Source organism: Panthera onca, chromosome X (assembly GCF_046562875.1).
Source record: "Panthera onca isolate mPanOnc1 chromosome X, mPanOnc1 haplotype 2, whole genome shotgun sequence".
NCBI classification, from domain to species: domain Eukaryota; kingdom Metazoa; phylum Chordata; class Mammalia; order Carnivora; family Felidae; genus Panthera; species Panthera onca.
The window spans coordinates 45,767,396-45,788,701 of record NC_138357.1 but is presented as its reverse complement, the minus strand read 5'-3'; the positions used below and the strand labels follow the sequence as shown (position 1 = coordinate 45,788,701).

The window sequence follows — 21,306 nt, the reverse complement described above, 5'->3', positions numbered from 1 at the left end:
CGAGTGTTGCAGACCCGCCAGGGTAACCTGAGAATGGTTGACTCCAACCGCTGGAAGGTGAGGCACTAGTGGGCCCTCAGATTGGAGAGGACCAAGCTGAGTGACAGGAAGGTGCGCGCTGGGGCTCTGCGCAGAAGCAGACGGAGGTGATTGCGTGTGCGTGTGCACTCGGCAAGGGGTGGGGGCGGGCACTCCTGCCGCACAAACCGCGGGAGTTGGGGCGGGGGGAGCTCATAGGTGACGCGGGGCCCTCACGTGACCTGGAGCTGCAGAGCGACGCAGACTTCGGTGCAGTCGTCACTCCCATCTGGGTACCAGCTCCCCGCTGTCCTGCGCCGGACTGGCTGGCACTGGGCCCAAGGAAAGCGGAGCAGGTGAGGGCTCCAGGGCCCGCGCGCCAACGCCAGGGCGACAACAGCAGGCCTACCCCTCAGGGAGGCATAAAGGATCAGCGCAGCGGGTCCCGGCCAGGTTTCTCCACACTTAGCATTCTTGGGAACATCAGTAGTGGCCCCCTGGGGTGGGGGTGCTGGAGCTGCCGGGAGGGCAGCCAAGCCACTAAGAGTGATGGGAAATCAATCACCTCCAAGTTCGTACAGGAAAATGGTGAACCTCTGAGGCGGGCTGGGGGAGGCTAGGGGTTGGGGCTGGAGACGCGGATGGGGGGTGGCCAGGCAGTCCGGGACCCTGAAGGACCAGGTGGTGGCTGGTCGGCGCCAAACGCTTCGCCACAGTCCAGGATCCCTTCACCCCGGCCCTCTGCAGGTCTGAGGGTCTAGGTGTCAAGTGTCGCGGCGGCGCACGCACGGCGAGAATCGGGTGAAGGAGGAGACTGCAAGGATAGGCCCAGGTCGGTGCGGGGGACAGCGTGGGGGGCGGGTGCAGAGCCCAGTTTGAGATCCCCTCCCAATTCCCCCATCCCTGTCCCCTGTCCTCCATTTTGGTGCCTGCGGAGCTCGGGGAAAGAATCCTGGGAAAGGAAAAATGGTGGGCTTTAAGGGAGGGAGGGAGAAAGGAGAGAGCTGGAGCGAGGGGCTCGAATTGGAGGCCCCCTGGAGGACGCCTGAAGCTCCTAAGGTGGGGGAAATTAAAAAAACAAAAACAAAAACAAAACAAAACAAAAAACACCTTTGCTATCAGAGCTCTGAATCCTGCTGGTCAGTACACCAAGCATTCAGTCTCTCTCCTTGCCTTTGTTTTACTTGTGTTCAAAGAAAAACAACCAGGAAAAAAATCTCATGGCAAATATCCACCAGGAAAACCAAGAAATGGAGCAGCCCATGCAGAATGGAGAGGAAGACCGCCCTTTGGGAGGGGGCGAAGGCCACCAACCTGCAGGAAATAATAGACGGGGACAGGCTCGCCGACTTGCTCCTAATTTTCGATGGGCCATACCCAATAGGCAGGTCAATGATGGGATGGGTGGAGATGGAGATGATATGGAAATGTTCATGGAGGAGATGAGAGAAATCAGGAGAAAACTTAGGGAGCTGCAGTTGAGGAATTGTCTGCGTATCCTGATGGAGGAGCTCTCTAATCACCATGACCATCATGATGAATTTTGCCTTATGCCTTGACTCCTGCCATTTTCCATGAGATTAATACTGTGATTCACACGGTTTTCTTCCTCCTTGCATTTTCCTGATAACACCTTTACTGATCCGTTTGCTGTGAACCTTACGTAATTTCCATGTGTCAGGTGGGTTCTGTGTTACCAGATTCCAATTGGAAATTGCCTTGGCACCCAGCCTAAGTTTCTGTCAACAGTAGAGTCACCCATTTGCATGGAAAAGTGTAAAGTTAATAAAGCAATTAAAAAGCAATCTATACATTCATTATTGTCTCATTTAAAAGCATATGTATATATTATATGACCCCGTACAAAAAAACAAATCAGATGTCCCATGGTGTTAATTGGGTCACATTTCTCTGTAGTTGGGTAATATATGACTTTTTTCCTTTTATTACCTGGAGTTTTAGAAGTGAAAACAGTTTTTCAATGAGTCTGAATGTAGTACAGGTATGTAATACTGGTTCAACAAACCTTAACGTAAACTCTAAGTATTTTTCAGTTTTACCTGTAAGTATAAAGCCTCTCTTTATTACACATGTATTCCTTTAAAGAGTCAGTTTTCTGTGGAATGGGGAATAATGCTTGCCTTACAGGGCTGTTGAGTGGAATAGATGAGGTGTGAAACGTGGGCTGCTCCTATGGAACTCGATCTGGTACTTGGGAAGGACTAAAGGGAGTTTTCACCTGTGCTCACAAGTCCAGAGGGCAAAAATAGGTGGCTTCCACCTTGTCATTCCTCTGATATTTGCAATACTGTTCCCCTGATCACTTCCATTCCTGTTGGGTGTACTTTCCCTCCTGCTGGGTCCTGATTCTGTTTCTGTTGCTGATGTGTGTCCTCAAGGTAACGGAATCCCACTGATTTCTCTCCAGTCCCCAGTGTGCTGCTAATCCCTGCCCTCTTGACTCCTATAAAAGTCTGGAGAATGTCTTTCTCCCCACTTTAAAGTTATATTTATCCAAGTGAGTATGATTCCATGGTTCATGGTCTTTTGTTGGTTCTTAACAAAATAGCCCTTTTTGGTATTATTTTCATGATCTTCCTCTTCCAATGACTCAGACATGAATAAACTAGGGCCTACCTCAGGAGACCTATCTAGATGTCTCACCACAGTGTGTCCAGAATTGCACTGCTTCAAACCTCCAAAACAGATCAAAAGCTTTGTTTTGCCTGTGTTTCTACCCTTCATGGGGATTTTCTCAAAAGAGAGCTTGGGAAGGCCAACTCAAACAGTTTAACAGACTTACCCAGAAGACCTCTAAATCACATTAGGGGGACACATTTTAAAGCTAAAACACACTTCCGTTTATATCCCTTCCACACTGGAAAAATGAAATTGCTTTGTAAATTCTTAAAAACTATATTAAATATTTGGCATATTTTTTATGTGAGTGTATGCCCTTCTTGTGACTAATTTTGTCTTAATCATCTTGGAGCTTAGTTTCTAGTGTAGTGCCTGACATAGTAGATATTCAATTAATAATCATTTTCATTGGTTAATTAACTATAATGGAATTAGGAACCCAGCTTAATATTGTTCCTGACTGTCCTTAATAAAATGTCCTAAGGCAAGTAACTGTTTATTTGGAAAGTATTTTAATTTCCAAAGGAACATGGCAAGAAAAGTCTCTAACCCAAAATCTATTTTTTTTTTTAGACCCGGAATGTATCAGTGCTTATGTAAACACAGATCCCTTATTTGCATCATAATTACCTAGGGAAATTGTTAAAAATGGTGACACTTGCATACCCTTCCCACTTTTAACCCCCTTCCCCTTATCATCTCTTGAATCACCTGATCAGGAACTACTGTTGTGACAGTTCCTGAGGTGATTCTGATGCATCTGAGTTATGACAACATAGGCATAATGGTAATTACACCATTTTACAGTATCATCTCAATTACCTTGCTTATTTGATAATACAATGAATATGCCTTTCCAAAATATAGTATTTCTAAAATTAGATTGCATTAAACCATCAATATATATTTATAAACCAATACTGCTTTTTATCTTTCCAAATATCTTATAAAGCTAATGCATTATCATGAATCTATTATTAATAATTATGTAATAATTATTAATTAAATAAGTTAGGCATTATCATTTCTATGCAAGCCTGTACCCTTTTACACCAATGATTTTGTTTTAATCACCCTGGAGCTCAGTTTCTAGTACAGTACCTGGTACAGTAAATATTCAATAACATAATCATTTATGCTTTTATTAATTAATATTAAATTTCTTAACAACTGTAATTTACCTAAAATAATATGTAGCAACAATTATTAGGTCTTTGTGGGTGATTTATTTATTTATTTATTTATTAACATTTATTTATTATTGAGAGACAGAGACAGAGCATGAGCATGGGAGGGGCGAAGAGAGGAGGAGACACAGAATCTGAAGCAGGCTCCAGGCTCTGAGCTGTTAGCACAGAGCTGGACGTGGGCTGAACTCACAAACAGGTAGATCCTGACCTGAGCCAAAGTTGGATGCCTAACCAACTGAGCCACCCAGGCGCCCTTGTGGGTGGTTTATTCCTTTACACCCTCACGTTTTAAAAGTTTCTATGTGGAACATTTAAAAGTGTAATACTTCCATAATTATTTTTGTAATACAAGGTTATTATACATATTTGGATAATGCAGAAAATATAAGGAAGAATATAAACAAAACCATAAGTCAATTGTCCAAAGAAAATACTTGTAATTTTTTTTTTACTATTATATTTAGTCATGATAAAGCCAGGCTCAGCCTCTTAGGAGGAATACTTCCTTTTTCAAAACCCTCCAATGAAACACATTTAGTTTGTTATGTTTATTTTTTTAATCTTCTCTCATCAAAACTAATTGGATCACATTTGAACAACTTTCAATTAACTCCTGTTTTTTAAAACTGTGAAAATAAGTCTTCATGTTTTCTAAGGTCAATTCTCAGTTGGCAGATTGGGACCATTAAGTGAATACATTTAATAAAACTGAACAGAATTATTTGTTTATGAAACTTAAGTCTCATAAGTAGAAAAAGGACTAGATTACATGAATGAAATGGGCAAAATACCATGTCTGTTTTCTGTCACCTTTCCTGACATCACATATATCATGTAATAAACATGCTGATTTTGATTAGAAATACTCCATTTTAAAATTTTTAAGCAGATTGCATGTAATGTAGTTGCTATCTCATGTGTGATCAGTTGTAATGCTTTCTAAGTGATATAAATCTACATAAGCAAATATGTATAGGCATCCCTATCAATTCAATTATTTCCTGTTTAGAGATTTACTCTTAGAAGCTGACAGAAAATATTTTTTATTTAGTGAATTTCATATGAAGAGAGAAATCCTCAGATATATGACAATTAAAAATAATCATTTTTGCACAAATGAAAAGAACTTTATTGTGTTTAATTGTAAATTATGCATGCTAAAGTGGCATTTGTTGTTGTTGCTTTGGAACAGAAGAAAATATGTATTAAGAAAAAAAATTTAGAGGGAAGGAGTATGAGTGGGGGAGAAGCAGAGGCAAAGGGAGAGAGATTCTCAAGCAGTCTCCATGCCCAGTGTGGAGCCCCCACGCAGGGGTCAATCTCACAACTGTGAGATCATGACCTGAGCCAAAATCAAAAGTCATATGCTCAACTGGCTGGGCCACCTAGGCTCCCCCTTAAGAAAAAATTTTAATCTTATTTTCAACACCCTGTTTCCTTTACTGAGCTCACATGAGTATAAATTAATTTTAGATTTTTTATGTATTTCTCCTAATTTCATAAGTATTACTTAATTTCCTTTTATATTAAAGTTTGATTTTTAAAAGAGGAAACAAACTAAATGTGTCAAAGACAGTGAAGAACTTTATGAAAACTTGTTGAAAAAACAAACAATAAATTTCAAATTACTTTGGAATTATTTAGCTAGTAATATAAACTTAGTAGCTATTATCATGACAATGCTTCAGTTCATTTTACTCTATTCATTGGTAAAATGGAGATAATTTCCAGGGCTGCTGTGAGAACTAAAAGAGGCAAAGAACATGTAAGCTGTGTTTTAATTGTTTATGTTCATCAGCACATGCAGGATAAAAGGCCTTCAGATTCCCCTCAGTTGTTGGAAGTAGCATACAAACTATGCCACAAGCCAACTTCATTCCTCTGCTGTGGTGAACCAATCCCCTGCCCCACCTACCACATCACTACAGATTTCTCTGGACACCTAAATGTGCCAGTGTTCCAGTTTGTCTACTACAGAGGTTTGCATGAAGACCTTCTACCTGATTTAGAGCACTAGTTTATGTAGGTACTATTTTGGTTATTCTTGGACTATGGTATGTTTATATTTTTAGCAAAGAGGCCTTTTTTCCAGTGTTTGTTTGTGGTTTTGTGTGCAGCCAGCCCTTTTTTCTCCATGATATTTAGATATTAGGGGCTGAGTCTTGATTTTTATCTATTCTGATGATTTCTGTCATGTGATTAGAGGGCTTAGACCATTTCCATTTAAAGTAATCATTAATATTGTTGTCCAACAACTTGGTAATCCCCTCTTCATTTTTTCAGTCTTTTTTCCCCTGTGTATTTCATTTTAAATTATTTCTATTGCTATGTCTTCATGTTCACTACTCTTTTCTTCTGTCATGTCTAATATGCCATTAACCCTGTCTAACATGTTTTTCATTTCAGACATTGTAATTGTTATCTCTAGGTGTTCAATTTGGGTATCTCAAATTTTTTATATTCCATGTCTCTACTAAACATGTTCAGTCTTTCCTTCAGCTTCTTGAATGTATGCAATGCAGTTATAATGTTTGTTTTAATGTCCTTCTCTAATTCTACCATCTTTTTCATATCTTGGTCAGTTTTGATTGATTTTTATCCTCATGGTGGGTTAGATTTTCCTGCTTCTTTGCAGGCCTCATAATTGTTGTTTAGATGCCACACATTGTTAATTTTAACTTTTGAGTGCTAGATATTTTGGGATCCCTGTAAATATATTGGTTTTTATTCTGGGACACAGTTAAGTTACATGTAAACAGTTTGATATTTTAGGTTCTTGATTTTAATCTTTGTAAGGCTGGACCATAGTAGTGTTTAGTTTAGGGTTAATTGTACTCCACTAATGAGGAAAAATCCTCCTGAGTACTCTCTCTGATATCCCATGAATTATGAGGTCTTCAAGTCTAGCTATTAGGAACATACACTATTCCTAAACATGTGTAAACTTAAATTGTTCCCTTTAATCCTTTTGTGGTGTTATTTTCTTGGTTTGAGGTAGTTTCCTCACAAGCATTTAATGATCAGTACTCAGTACTCAGATAATTATTCATATGAGATCAGGTGTGCTCTGGGTAGTATGGCCATAGACTATTCAGATAATTATTCAAAGAGGACCCTCTTCAGGTCATCAAAATTCTTTCTCTATGAGCTCTTTTCTTTTTGGTACTCTTACCTGAAAACTCTAGCTGCCTTGGCCTCCCTAGGTCCTAATTTCTTCTCCTAATCTATGGAATACCCCTGGGCTCTCCCTGGATTCTCACTCCTTGCACTGTGGCCTGAAAACTTTCTCTAGGAAGTAGGCTGGAGCAATCATAAGAATAACCTCATTTCTTCCAAGTCTCTCAGGGATCATAGATCTTGTTGCTCAGTGTCCACTGACTTGAGAATAGTTGGTTCATAGATTTTTATCCAGCTTTTTAGTTATTTCAGATTGGAAGGTAATTCTAGTCTCTGTTACTCTATCCTGGTCAGGAGCAGAACGGTGTATGTTACAGATGTAATCTGATCAAGTAAGTAAAGGTATATAAATATATATGGGAATGTGCATATACAAATAGAAAAGACATAAAAGAATTCATCACTGATATATTTTGAAAATGATTGTGTGATTTAAAACGATTTTTTTGTTATTTACTTCGATGTCTGTTATTTTAAATTTTTTTTACACTTCTATCTTATTGCCACTAAAACAATTCTGAATATATATGCCATCATGTTAATGCAGAATATGCAGAAAATAATGGTAATAATAACAATACTCATAACATACTTTTAGTGTGCACCATATTCCAGAGAGTGTTCTAAGCTGTTTATAGGTGCTAATCACTTTATTCCTCCAAAGAACCTGTGAGGGCTATGCCACTAATGTCCCCACTTTATATAGGAGGGAATTAAGGCACATGGAGATGAAGCAAATTCCCTGATTGTACATTTAGTAAGTCGCAAAACTTGGAGATAGCCAAAACTCTTGGGCTCTAGAATCAGTGCTCTCAGCCTCTTAACAAAACAAGTAATAAATCTATTAAAATTTTCATTGGAACAACTGGAGACAGTTACCTATGTTCTGAAATATAATTTAAAAATTATGTGGTTTTTCTAGATATTTTAGTAGTGGCAAGTCCCAATCCCATTGTTTCTCCTAAAAGGAAATATTTTCTCTCAAACTGAACAAAACTGAGCATAATAGACAAAATCAGGCAATTGATGTTGGAAACCAAAAAGGAAAGAAGCAAAGGAAAAAAAAATGTAGTCTCTGATATTAAGGACTTGAGAGGTCATAGTAAATCCATCTTTTATGAAAAAGTTGAAATTAGGAGGGAGCAGAAACTCTGAAGAAGAAGTAAAAACACAGAGAAAAGCTATCCAGTAGAAAATTAACACACCTTTCAGTAATGGGAGAAGATAGGCATTTGCTGTATGAATTCATACTTTATGGGAAAGAAAAAAGGCAAGCAGATTCCCTTCAATGTTTTTGATCCATACACATTTTCAAAATGAATAGGTATTATGTGGTAAATAATATCTCCTAACTTGTTTTAAAAATAATGACTGGATTTATTTTCCTCTTTATTTATTTAAACTTTTTTTTTAAATTTACTTATTTATATTCAGGTGGAGGAAGAGAGAGAGAGAGGGAGAGAATGAGAATCCCACGTTCAATGCGGGGCTCGACCTCACGAGAACCTGAGATCATGACCTGAGCGGAAATCAAGACTCAGATGCTTAACCTCAGACGCTTAACCGACTCTGTCACCCAGGAACCCAGATTTATTTTCCTCTTAAAACAAACTTGAATATCTATTGGAGAAATGTATACAGCAGAGGAATCCTTTACATGTTGGCAAATGATGTTTTATTTTATTAGTTTTATAAGATGTTCTTTGGGGCACATTCCTTTGCAAGTTCCTGTGGGAGTTATTTAAAAGATAACAAAATGTAGGTTTTGGGGATTTTCTACATAGGCAATCATCTCATCTGCAAATAGGGACAGTTTTCTTTCTTCCTCTATTTCTTCTTTTCCAATTTGTATGCCTTTCATTTCATGTTCTTGCCTTCCTGCAATGGCTAGACCTTCCAACACTATGTTGAATAAGAGTTAAGAGAGCAGACATTGTCTTGCTCCCTATCTTAGAGAGACAGACAGCATTCAGTCTTTTACCATTGAGTATAGTCTTATCTGTAAGTGTCATGAGGCTACTTATGAAATGCTAAGAGGCTTGGTTGTGTTCACTGCACCAGGCTATAGCCCCAAAGGAGTTCATGTTAAACTAAGGGAAAGTAGAGGCAACTGAAGAAATCATCCCATGTCCCCAAGTTGTACACCCAGGACTAAAGAAGACTGTTACATTCTCTGTCCACTAGGGAATATCCTAAGGATTGCAGTTTGTGTCTAGGGGTTATATGGCCTGGGTATGAGTCCCAGCCTTGCCACTTAAAATTAGCTGGTGTTGTGAACAAACCCCTGCAGCCTCCATTTACTCTTTGGTAAAGTAGGCATAAAAGTGATACCTACCTCATAGGTTTGTGGTGAGGATTAGATGATGCAAGAAGAGCATTTAACACAATCTTTGTCACACAGTATAAATAATTTTACTCTATTACTTACTTTTTACTGTAAAACTTACTTACAAAACCTGTACAAAATGAGAAACTTTTAGGAAGATCATGACAAAAATATGCAGAGGCAGAGACAAAGAAATTTGCTGTACCTTTATGTTTTCTGCTCTTATGTAAAATGGCGTGGAGATCTATGGTTCTATGAGCAAATCCAGAACCAGCTATTATTCAATACCAAAAGGTGACGGTAATGAAATATATAATCTTCTCCCTTGTAGCATGTTCTTTGTTCTTTTCTTCTGAGGGCTGGAGATAACAACTGAGTTTGAGAATCTTTCATCTTAGGCTGCATCTCCTTGAATTAAGTTGTCCGAAGTTGTTTCCAAATATGAAAGACCATGCGTGATGCTAATGTGATGAGGAGCAGAAGAGAGAATTAGTTGCAACATGAAACAGTGATAGGGAATCATATCTGACCAACCGCCCATTGTGATGGACGGGTCTTTCAAAGAGAGTGCTCTCTTCACTTTGCCAACATCAGAGAGTTCATCATTTTGTGTTGGAAGAGGAGCCTCCCCACAGCCACAAGCCCTCCAGGTTGTTGTCTCCTTTCACTCAGTCTAAATTCACAGTGATGAGTGACTTGGGCCAGAGGTTTAAAGAAAGTCTAACTAGAGGAGTTCAATGTCTGTTGGCCTGGCAGTGTGGCAGCTCATTACCTGCTTATAGTGTTCACTCTGAAACCTCCATTATTACCCTAGCATTCAGGCCTAGTCTCAGAGTCTGGGCTTACAGTTAAGTCTTGGGTGGAGGAGATACTGTTAGTTTTCCTAGGATATTTGTTCACTGGATGGTTTTTATTTATTATTTTTGAGAGAGAGACAGAGCGTGAATGGGGGAGGGGCAGTGAGAGGGGGAGACAGAATACGAAGCAGGATCCAGGCTCTGAGTTGTCAGCACAGAGACCAAAGGAGGAGAGGGCCTCAAACTCAGGAACCGTGAGATCATGACCTGAGCCTAAATCAAATGCTTAACCAACTGAGCCACCCAGGCACCCCAATGTTCCTCATTTTGCAAAGAGAAATGAGTTATGATTCTTTTCTGCCAGCACATCAGGAAGGAAGAGAAGTACTGCAGCTTTCATCAAAAGTGTCCAGCCACTGGCGTGACTCAGTTGGTTTGAGCATTCAGCTTCAGCTCAGGTCATGATCTGGTAGTTTGTGAGTTCAAGCCCCACATCAGGCTTGCTGCTGTCCGCACAGAGCCTGCTTCAGATCCTCTGTCCCTTTCTCTCTATCCCTCCCCTGCTCATGCTCTCTCAAAAACAAATAAGCATTAAAAAAAGTGTCCAGCCACTGCTTTTACCACATGTGTATCTCATTATGGGCTTTTACCACAAATTCTTACACTCGATTTGGGCAGATTATGCTGTCCAGATGTGTATGGGGTTTCCTCTTGCCCCAGGATCTTCCAGGAGAGACTTCATCCAAGGGCCCTCTTTCCATCCTCTTCCCCAACTATTCATAGGGAGCAGGGGGTAATTTCTCAGAAGCCCTTTGCCCATCCCTCAATAAGGACAACTCCCCTCACTTTTCCAGGAGGCCTTAAATTAATTCTTTTAGGATCTTAAAGACCTTAAATTAATTCTTTTAGAAAAAAACAATCTACCCCACGAATCACCTTACTCTATGACTAACTCTTTCCATGTCTCAAACTGCTGGACTGAACAGAACTTGTGATTTCCACTTCTTTCCCAGAAACAGCCTTCTCCCAAAGGTGGATTCTTCCACCTCCCTGCTCTTCTGGATTGTCTCACCAGATTCAGAACAATGCTCATCAGGAAGCACCCAATGTCTTCCTGTGGTCCAGTGGGGATGGTGCAGTCACTTTCTGACTTGGGGCCTTAACCACTTTCCCTTTTAGCCTTAGTGGGCCAGTGAATACAGAAGCTGAATGGTACACTGGAAGGGAAAAGGAAGAGGGACTCATTTTCTGAGGGTGGATCTGCTGAAAATCAGGAATCTGGCAGAGATTTATACCACTGGCAGTGGAGGAGACAGGAGACTGTGAACTACAGGTGTGAATATATTTGAGGGGCAGCATAATGTGGAGAATATGGAGAAAAGAAGAAAAATACATGCATGTTTCTATTTTGACTGTGAGTCCATGTCATTTCTATGTGGTAGAATGAGTGCTCTGATGGGGTTGAGGGAAGGGAATAAGACAATTACAACATTTTCATTCAATTGAGTCATGTACACCATACATGGAATTTAGGGTAAGGAAATGAAGTCACCACCCACTCCATCCCAGTGTTTTCTTAGTCCCTTATCTTACCCTCTTGTTTTAAATAAGACTGTTTCCTTTGAGCTCCTGAATGGGCAAGATCAAAGCCTAATACTGTGTTAGACAGGACACTGGAGCAAGAAAGACAGATCTCCAGGGGTCCCAATGCCAGACTCAAAATAGTAACTCTGTGATGTTTACCTCTCAAGGATCAGTCTCCTCACCCCTCTTAACCTCTCTTGAAAATAGATATTTGTGTCATGTGTGCACTTCATTGCTATGTGGTAGAGTGATGACCCGGCAAATGGAAACAGATGGGGACTGAGAGCTTGTGTTTCCTGATTTAGCATTCTGGTTGTCAGGCACCTCCCATCTTTCTGTGACCCTCTCAAGGCACCCCATATTCCTGACTGTTGTTTACATATCTCTATTATCTCAAAGCATGGGGGCAAAAGGGTAGGAAAGGGGACAAAGAGAAGGAACCCTGGAAAACCCACTGTTTTCTACTTTATTCCCCTGGAGGAACTGGGGAAAAGGAAGAAAATAATCACCCTGTTTTTTCTTGTTCCACGTGGTCATGTTTCCTTCCTTTTCCCTGTAGATAGCTTCAGAGGAGCACTTGTCCATTGAATACTTGAAAGATGAGGTACTACATAGTATCAAAAATTATTTCTGTGGGGGTGCTTGGCGGCTCAATTGGTTAAGCATTGGACTCTTGGTTTCGGCTTAGGTCATGGTCTCCTGGTTTGTGAGTTTGAGCCCAGTGTCATGCTCTGTGCTGATGGTACAGAGTCTGCTTGGGACTCTATCTTCCTCTCTCTGCCCCTCCCCCTGCTTGCTCTCTACCTCTCTCTCAAAAATAAATAAACATTTTTAAAAAAACAATAAGCAAACAAAAAAGCTATTTCTGTGTATTTTGGACAGGACCCTGCAGTACCAGTCAGATCTTCTTGGGTCCTGGTGGCAGACTGCACTTGATTACTCTGGGATGACCTTATATTAGTGACCTCACTCTATGTGGCCTTTCCTGTCAGAGGCCTTTTCTCCCACCCAGCTAGACTGGATGTATTTTGGCCATAGAATAAAGCCATCTCCATCCAGAAAAACACTGAGTTTCTAGAAGGGAAATACATTTCCATGTAAGTCCGAGGAATAATTTTAAGTGTCATGCTTCAGGCTCACTAGTATTCTTCTTTAAATCACTATAATTCAGTTAAACAAAAATTCACTGAGTTCCAGGCTTTGTGTGGGCTCTAGAGATATTTGTTGTTACATGGTAGGATACCTTCATGGTGAGTACCAGTGGACTTTGATACCACACAATCCTGGGTAGGGTTCTGCCTCTGCTACCTACTAGCCTTGTAACACTTGACAGCTTTCTTAACCTCTCCGTACCTTGAATTTATGGTACATAAATGATGATAAAAACCTTAAAGGGCTCTTGTGAAAATCAAATATGTCAATGTCATTGAAGTACTTAGTATGGTATCTGGCATAGAAATGTAAGCTACAATGGACCTTAACTTTTTATTCAGCCATCTTGATGTTGAAACTACTCTGGTTCTGGCTATACCTGGTGGTAGTGTAATCAGTGTCAACATGTTCTACCATTTCAAATGTATTCCTTAAGAGCCTAAATGCCCATCAACTGATGAATGGATAAAGAAATTGTGGTTTATATACACAGTGGAATACACGTGGCAATGAGAAAGAATGAAATATGGCCTTTTGTAGCAACATGGATGGAACTGGAGAGTGTTATGCTAAGTGAAATAAGTCATACAGAGAAAGACAGATACCATATGTTTTCACTCTTATGTGGATCCTGAGAAACTTAACAGAAGACCATGGGGGAGGGGAAGGAAAAAAAAGGTTAGAGAGGGAGGGAGTCAAAACATAAGAGACTCTTAAAAACTGAGAACAAACTGAGGGTTGATGGGGGGTGGGAGGGAGGGGTGGGTGGGTGATGGGTACCGAGGAGGGCACCTGTTGGGATGAGCACTGGGTGTTGTATGGAAACCAATTTGATAATAAATTTCATATTAAAAAATAAATAAAACTTAAAAAACAGCAACAACAAAAAACAAATGCATTCCTTTTATGAAGGGAAGCAAAACCTAAGCATTAATAAGTTGTGTTGAAAATGCAGATTTTGATAAAGTTTATAAGAATGACTCTACTTCAGTTTGTAGAACTGATATAAAGATGGAAAAAGAATTGATGGCTCTAAATTCTATAAACCAATTGCATTTATTTAACAAATATTTATGGGACATCTATTACATGCCAGGTGCCAGAAGCCCACAAAACATATATTCATCTGAGAACTTTCTCCTAGACTCCAGACCTATGTATTCAACTGCCTGTCAGAAATGTATATCTAGAGCAGTGGTTTTCAAATGGTGGTGATTTTGCTTCCCACATCAGGAGACATGTAGAAATGTCTGGAGACATTTTTGGTAGTCACAACTGGGAGTACTACTAAAATCTTGTGGGTAGTTGCTAAACACCCCACAATGCATAGAATAACTTTCATAACAAAGAGCCACAATGTCAGTAGTGCTGAGTTTGAGAAAACCTGTCCTAGAGTAAAGTAAATGTCACTACCCATCCTATATGTATAGATTCATGGTAGGACCCAACTTTGGAGTACAACAACCCTGGATTAGAATAACCATGCTGCCTGTTACTAGGCATATAACCTTGCAAAATGTATTTAACCCCTATGACCCTTAGTAGAGCATGTCCTAGAGGAGGAATGAGCTATAACAGGAATACTGACACCTAACTTTAGAACAGCTTTAAGGAGTTAGAGAAACAGCATGTAACATTCCTAACACAATATCCAACAAGTAACAGGACATTGAAGTGTTAGTTTCCTTTCCAATCCCACTTCTTAGCTTCTGCTTCTGACATGACTTTAACCTAAACTACATAATCCTAAGCAGCATAAATATGCCCTAAAGAGCTGAAAATGTGATGAAGGAAATTAAATTCACACAGACCCACATTGTGTGTAAGAGTCAATGCCACCTCTGTGTTGTAGAATTGTTTGGTGGAGGTGGGATAAGGGAAAACTTGTTATCTCATTTTAATAAAATCAATGTACCTTTACTGACCTCTTCAGGGTCCTTTTGGAGAGTTAACATCAGGGGTGCCCACTAACTGGGTATCTGCATTCATATAGTCACTCAGTAAAGACAAATTCCCAGAGAAGCACAAAGAATGATGATGGATCCTCTGGAGAATGCAATGGAGCAAAAGGAAGGAACTGTTTGTCCCCAACTGACTGTTTTCTGCATGATGTTGGGTAAGATGTGTACTTTCTCTTGACTACTGACTCAGTTTTAGAGCATGAGATTTGAATTGGTCATCCAGAAGGCCAAATTTGTGTATAAGCTATTTAATTTCCATTCCCAAGCATTCCTGTTATTTAAATTCTCACATTCTAGTGTTACTGGAAAATGAGGTGAATTAAACTAACCTTGTAAATAATCTGTGGCATTTCTGAGGCAGAGGGAAAAAAAGTACTGGTGGAACCCTTCCGTGGTTCTTAACACTTCTTCTTGGAAGGGGCATATTCAATTTCCTCTTATATTTCAATGGCCACATCCAGTCACATGGCCAAGCCTGATGTCAATGGAGTGGGATCAGTGGCCCTGGGAGGGACATCAGGGACGAGCTAATCCTTGTGACCCCATAGCTATACTTCTTACCCTAAGGAGCAGAATTTAATCACCCTCAGCTTCCTCAACAAGAGAGGTTGTTGAGTACATACTCATGAGGGCACAATACTGGGGAAGTGTAAATCTAATATTTTCTAAATGGGAAGCTGCTGGTTATATTGTGGGAGGGCAAGGGATAGAACCTCATCCAATCCTGTTACTTACCTGGAGAGGTAACTTAGACTCTATGAGTCTGAACTTGGTTATCTGTGATGGGGAACCCATGATATCTTTCTCACAATGCTGTCTTGAGGAACAAATGAGAAAACCTGTCAAATACATATGAGCTGTAGTAGGACTTCAACACATATTAGTCTTGGCCCACCTTCCTCCTTCCTCCCAGAGAGGAGATGATGTTTGCCTAATCAAAGAACATTATTGGCATAGAGAGCATCTGGAAAGGTAGTAGCAAGAGCTGAAATATGTCCCCATAATGTATTTGCTTTGATGTCAGTTCTGAGTTTATGGGATGAGTTTCCAGAGGAAGTTGGGGAGAGAGAAAAATATCACTACACCATTTCCTGTTAAAGCATATGCTTTCCTGTCCCTTTAGTTTGTCATCTAGTTTGATACTGGAGGAAGTTCCCATTGATCCTCAGGCAGAAGAGACAGTACACAACAAAATAACATGGATACTAGACGGAAAACTGGAATCAGGACAAAGACACATCCCCAACTATAGAACCTTGGATAAATCACTCCCCTTGTGCTGACCTCCGCCCTAACACAATGATGCTCTATAACAGTGGTCTGAGATTTGGGTCAGAAAATTCAGTTTAAACGTGGATATCATTAGTTGAAGGTTGAGAGATTTTTTTGTTTTGTTTTGTTTTGTTTTTGGTCTGAAACTACATGTGCTAGGCAGAATTCTAAGACAATCTCCAATGATCTTCATCCTTGGATAATTCTCTCCTCCTTTGAGTGTAGGTGGAACCAATGAATATGAAGAGATATCACTTCTGTAATTATGTTATATGATAAAATGGATAGTATCTACGTGGGCCTCACCTAATCAAACAAGTTATTTAAAATCGTAGAATTTTCCTTGACTGTTTACAGAAGAGGAAATGAGAGACTCAAGGCACAAGAAAAATTAACTTCACTATTGCTGGGTCAAAGATGGACGAGTCCACGTGGCAAGAAATTAGAGTAAGATTGGAGAGCACCTCTAGGATCTGAGAGCACCCCTAGCTGACAGCCATCAAGGAAATTGGGACTGTAGTCCAACGCTCACGAGGAACAAGAATAATCTTGGAAGCAGATTTGCCCCAGAATCTCCAAAGACCTCAATCCAACCTACATGGACACCTTGATTCCAGCCTTGTGAACTCCTGAGGAGAGAACACGATCATGCTGTGCTAGATTTCTGACCTACAGGCTTATGAGCTAATACATGGGTATAGCTTTCAGCCATGAAGTTTGGGTGTAGATGGTAACTAGAGAAAATGCATTACCATGATAACAGTTTTTATAGTGCATGGTGGGGTTGAAGGTTATGAATATATTCACACTAGCATTTGGATGTACTTTCTACATTTCTAAATGGATTATGGGTTACTTGCTAATTAGAAATAAAGCCCTTAGAATTTATTCATGTCAAATATGTTATATTTCAGACTTTTAAAAAATGTATAGTAAATACTACAATAGGCAAACATGTATATAACCAAAGTTATGAAGTAAAACATTACAGAAAGTAGATGCCTCCGTGTTACTCTGAATGCGTTACCCCTAGAGAGACCCACTATCTAGGGATGTGAATACATCCTTAAACAAAACACATGGCTGCTTTATATATTTTTAGTTCTCATTATGCAAGTAATATATTTATGTATTTCTTATTGAAAATTTTCTCTCTGAAAATAGTTTTTCTAAGATTTCTCTAATGAAGTGACCTTGGGACAGGTCATATTTTTAGGCATGCTGCTATGAGCATACTTGCACTTGTGCCCAGGACTCTGCAGTACAGACTTAAGAGTGTAGAAACTGACAAGACCTCATGACTTTTTCTTTTTTTAAAAAAAAATATTTATTTATTTTGAGAGAGAGAGAGAGAGCGCAAAAGTGAGGGAGGGGTAAAGAGAGAAGGAGAGAGAGGATCCCAAGCAAGCTCTGCACTGCAACAGGCGGCAGCCCTGAACATGGGGCTTGATATCATGAGCCATGAGATCATGATCTGAGCTGAAATCATGAGTCAGACGCTTAACTGACTGAGTCACCCAGGTGCCTCACCTTATCTCCTTGTGTCATAGATATTGCCAAATGTCTCTGTAAAGAGGTTGTAACAATGTGTCCTCCCCCAGCAGTGTATGGAAACAGTGTGCAGAATAAATACAAAGCCAATGACCAAGTTTTCTTTTGAAACTCAATAATTATTTCAATATATATTCTGAAGCATAAAGTTAACATAAAGCTGAACATTTAGAAATGGAAAGGTGAAATGTACCATTTATAGAGAAATAGAGAAAAAGTGTCATCAACATTCTAACAAGGTATCCGATTAGCAAATATTAAAAATGCCATGAAACTCATTGTTTGCACAGATCTGGAAAGACGAGTGTTCTCATCTTGTTATGGGTTGAGATACACATTAGTAAAGAGATTTCAAAGTTAAGCCAGATAGTACTAAAAAATATTAGATGTTCATGCTCTTTGACAAAGGAGTCTCACTTATGCTATTTATCCTCCTGATGCAGTTGGGGAGGCCCCTACATCATTACTCATCTATCCACACTGCTCAGGGCTGAGCTGTGCATTGCCCTAGCTGGTTCTGTATCTTCAATCGTCCAGACCCTGTGCCATCCAGCCTTCAATTGAAACAGGAAAATCTGTCTTATAGCTGGATGCAGCCTTGATGGACCATCCATGGAGCCATCTCAAGCATTGATATGGAACAGCACTCCAGTTCCTCTTGGAAGAATGTATTGACCTCTGATCTAACCCCTAAGTAAAATCTTCCATCCTCTCACCCTTGGGTCCTCAGATGCCCTCCTCTCCCTACTAGGTATAAGAAGCCCAATCCTTTCCACAAGTTTAACTTTTCACAAAGCATGGAAGAAACATGGGCTTCAGATATCTTTTACTTCCCACCCTGGCACAAACCTCCCCTGAGGTAAGAGGAAGAAGCACCAAGCCTGTCTCCCTGCTGCAGGGAGGGTAAAAAAGAACAGTGATTAATCACCTCAGCAGTATGTGTCCTGATTCCTTTGCTAAAGCTCTGCCACCAGCAACTAATGGTGCCCAGAATGCCTGGGTCCATCCCTGGCTCTTTCAGTGGGTGTGGGGAGAAACCTCTTTTCTGTCTGTGTCTGTGTTCAGGAGCACGTGCTTTGTACTAACATATATTCATGAAGAGAGGATTGTGATACCTCACTACCAGGGTTGTCATGAGGATTAAATCCAGCCACTAAGTGAAGAACATTGGACTTGGGCTCAGCTCAACCATCTGATCCATAAATTATAGCTGTCTTTCCTCCCCAGAGCAGGAAACTCATACAGCTCCTTGAATTGCTCCCTTAGCTGGGGCCTGTTAACCTGAATGCAGGTCAGAATCAACTTTGGGATCCTTTTCTAAACCCTCACCTGAAATTTCCTTGTTAGTGGAAGTAGGGCTTCTACCAAAGGCCATCCAAATGATTAAGTTATAATAATACAGGTCTCAGAAAACAGATACACCTATTTAGCACCAACGGTATATGTGAATACCTGTTGCCCTTTCATTCCACAATACCAGGTATTAACGATTTTATCTCTATTTTTAGTCTATTTGTGTTCTCCAGACTTTCCCCATTGGAAGAGTCTTCTCAGATGGTTGTTAAACTTACAGATTCACAGGCTTGTCCCCTAGAGTTGTCAGATTTAGTAAATAAACATACAGGATGCCCAGGTGAATTTGAATTTCAGACAAACAAAATAATATTGCATAAGATGTATTCACACTAGAAAGTTTTTGCTGTTTATCTGAAATTCAAATTTATACGAGTTAAATTTAGTTTGGCAAAGTTACATATGGGGGGCTCTGTGGGGTAGAACCAAGATGCTACAGTCAATAGCCTCAGCCAACCCCCCAGCAGATGCCACATGGATCATCATCCATGTTGAGCGAGCTCTGTTGGATGTTCCAGCTAAGTGGAGCTTCCAGATGACTGCAGCCCCAGGTGGGAGATACCAAATAGAGCAGAAAGATACCCAGTGGAGCCCAGTCAACCCACAGAATCCTGAGAGATAAAAATGTCTATTGAAAGGGAACTTCTTTTGGATACATGTGGACAGGGATCTTTGACAAGACAGCAGATAGATAAGCATTACAGCCCTTGGCCTTTGCTATTGTGTCAATGCAGCACTGCTGGGTGGATAACTGTGTCCAACTCTGGGGTTTATTAATAGTAAAGGCCTTGCCTGCAGATTCTAAGCCCTTTCTCTAATACAACTTTTATAAGAAAGTTGATATATTGTTCTCCTTATTATTTTTTTTCATATTTTTAGTTGTTTTACAGCTCACATGTGGAGCAGGGATGTATGGTGGGTGGGTGGGGGCTTAAAAGCTCAAGCATTTTGGGGGCGCCTGGGTGGCGCAGTCGGTTAAGCGTCCGACTTCAGCCAGGTCACGATCTCGAGGTCCGTGAGTTCGAGCCCCGCCTCAGGCTCTGGGCTGATGGCTGGGAGCCGGGAGCCTGTTTCCGATTCTGTGTCTCCCTCTCTCTCTGCCCCTCCCCCGTTCATGCTCTGTCTCTCTCTGTCCCAAAAATAAATAAAAAACGTTGAAAAAAAAAAAAACTCAAGCATTTTGGATCAAGACCATAGAAATAGCTGAGAGCTAGCAAGTCACAGAAAGGGGAGAAGAGCTGTGGGATAATTGTAAGACCCACTCCTGAGGGAAGAGCAGAAAATTTGCTTCATAAGAGCAATTTACCACCAAGGGTTTGAAGGGAGAAGGCCTGGTATATAGAGAAGATAGAAGTATTTTGGTTACGTATTGATGCCGCTCCATATGGAAGAAATTATCAGGAATGAATAATCAGAATCCTCAAGTACAAACAAATGTACTGTTCAATTGACTAAGTTTCTGCCTACTAAATTACTATAATTTTCTAGGCCTGCTTCTTTGAAATAATTTCAAATTGCTGAAATGACATTTCGTGTATGTATCTAGATCATTCAGTCACATGATTATAGATGATCTTTTAGTTTTCCACTTCAGATGGTTAACTGCTTAGCATGGTGTGGAATTTTACATGTCCACCCTCTCAGTGCTAGCTCATCTTCAAGAATGCTAGGACACTTCCCTGGGGCTGAATGTACTGATAATACTCCCCTACTGTCTCTTTAAAGCAAACAAAAATCCTCACAGCAGGGACATTCTTTGTTCCATCAACCTAGGCCGAGTTCCAACAACTGTCCTAGTTTCAGTCTACAGCCTCTAATTACTATGATTTCTCCTGTGGTGGCCTGAAGAGCAAAGATATTTTGCGTTCAGCGAGATTCCAAGGGGTGCGTGAGTCTTGCGGAGGCATTTTTAGTATGGACTAAAAGCCTATGCTTCGCGTTGCCGTAGAAACCTGACGTCATAGGGCGACCGTGACGAATTTTTAATAAGCCCTAGTTTGGAGAGCAGGTCTCGACCTCAGATGTTTGGGACTCAGCTGAGAGTGTGGGGTCCCGCTGAGGGGTCTGAACCGCCTTGGAGTGTGAGGAGACAGAGGAATCCAGATCCAGCTTTTCCCGCTTTGGGGCTCGGTGCCCCTGCTGTCTTGTATGTAAAGCCATTGTGGTCCCTCCCAGCTCCAGTGAGTGTAAGTGTTCCTGCAGGGGTGTCCTGGAGCTGCTTTCCTCTAAAGACAAGGATGCGGGAAGTTAAGACAGGTAACTTAACCTCTCTGTGCACCAGCTTC

General features: G+C 40.5%; 1 protein-coding gene and 2 long non-coding RNA genes across 6 annotated transcripts in view; all 3 read left to right on the top strand.

The window, feature by feature from the left end:
* On the top strand, positions 1–1,823 carry BEX3 (brain expressed X-linked 3). 4 transcript variants are annotated; one of them, XM_081794219.1, is made up of 3 exons: positions 1–111; positions 766–850; positions 1,215–1,823. In XM_081794219.1, the coding sequence occupies exon 3, from the start codon at positions 1,239–1,241 to the stop codon at positions 1,575–1,577; it is 339 nt and encodes a 112-aa protein (XP_081650345.1). In that variant the 5' UTR covers positions 1–111; positions 766–850; positions 1,215–1,238; the 3' UTR covers positions 1,578–1,823. The 4 variants fall into 4 exon arrangements, with proteins under 4 accessions (XP_081650345.1, XP_081650347.1, XP_081650344.1 ...); XM_081794221.1 differs by lacking the exon at positions 1–111 and adding an exon at positions 262–374 and having other exon boundaries at positions 1,257–1,823; XM_081794218.1 differs by lacking the exon at positions 1–111 and adding an exon at positions 262–374.
* Positions 1,824–5,468: 3,645 nt separating this feature from the next.
* On the top strand, positions 5,469–8,681 carry LOC145714599 (uncharacterized). Its single transcript, XR_014136910.1, has 2 exons — positions 5,469–5,870; positions 8,460–8,681. It is a non-coding gene; the product is annotated as an uncharacterized LOC145714599 (long non-coding RNA).
* A 12,321-nt stretch (positions 8,682–21,002) lies between these two features.
* Positions 21,003–21,306, top strand: part of LOC145713663 (uncharacterized) — a 57,404-nt gene continuing 57,100 nt past the window's right edge. The window contains exon 1 of the long non-coding RNA XR_014136669.1: positions 21,003–21,277. This is a non-coding gene — a long non-coding RNA (uncharacterized LOC145713663). The remainder of the gene's footprint in view (positions 21,278–21,306) is intronic.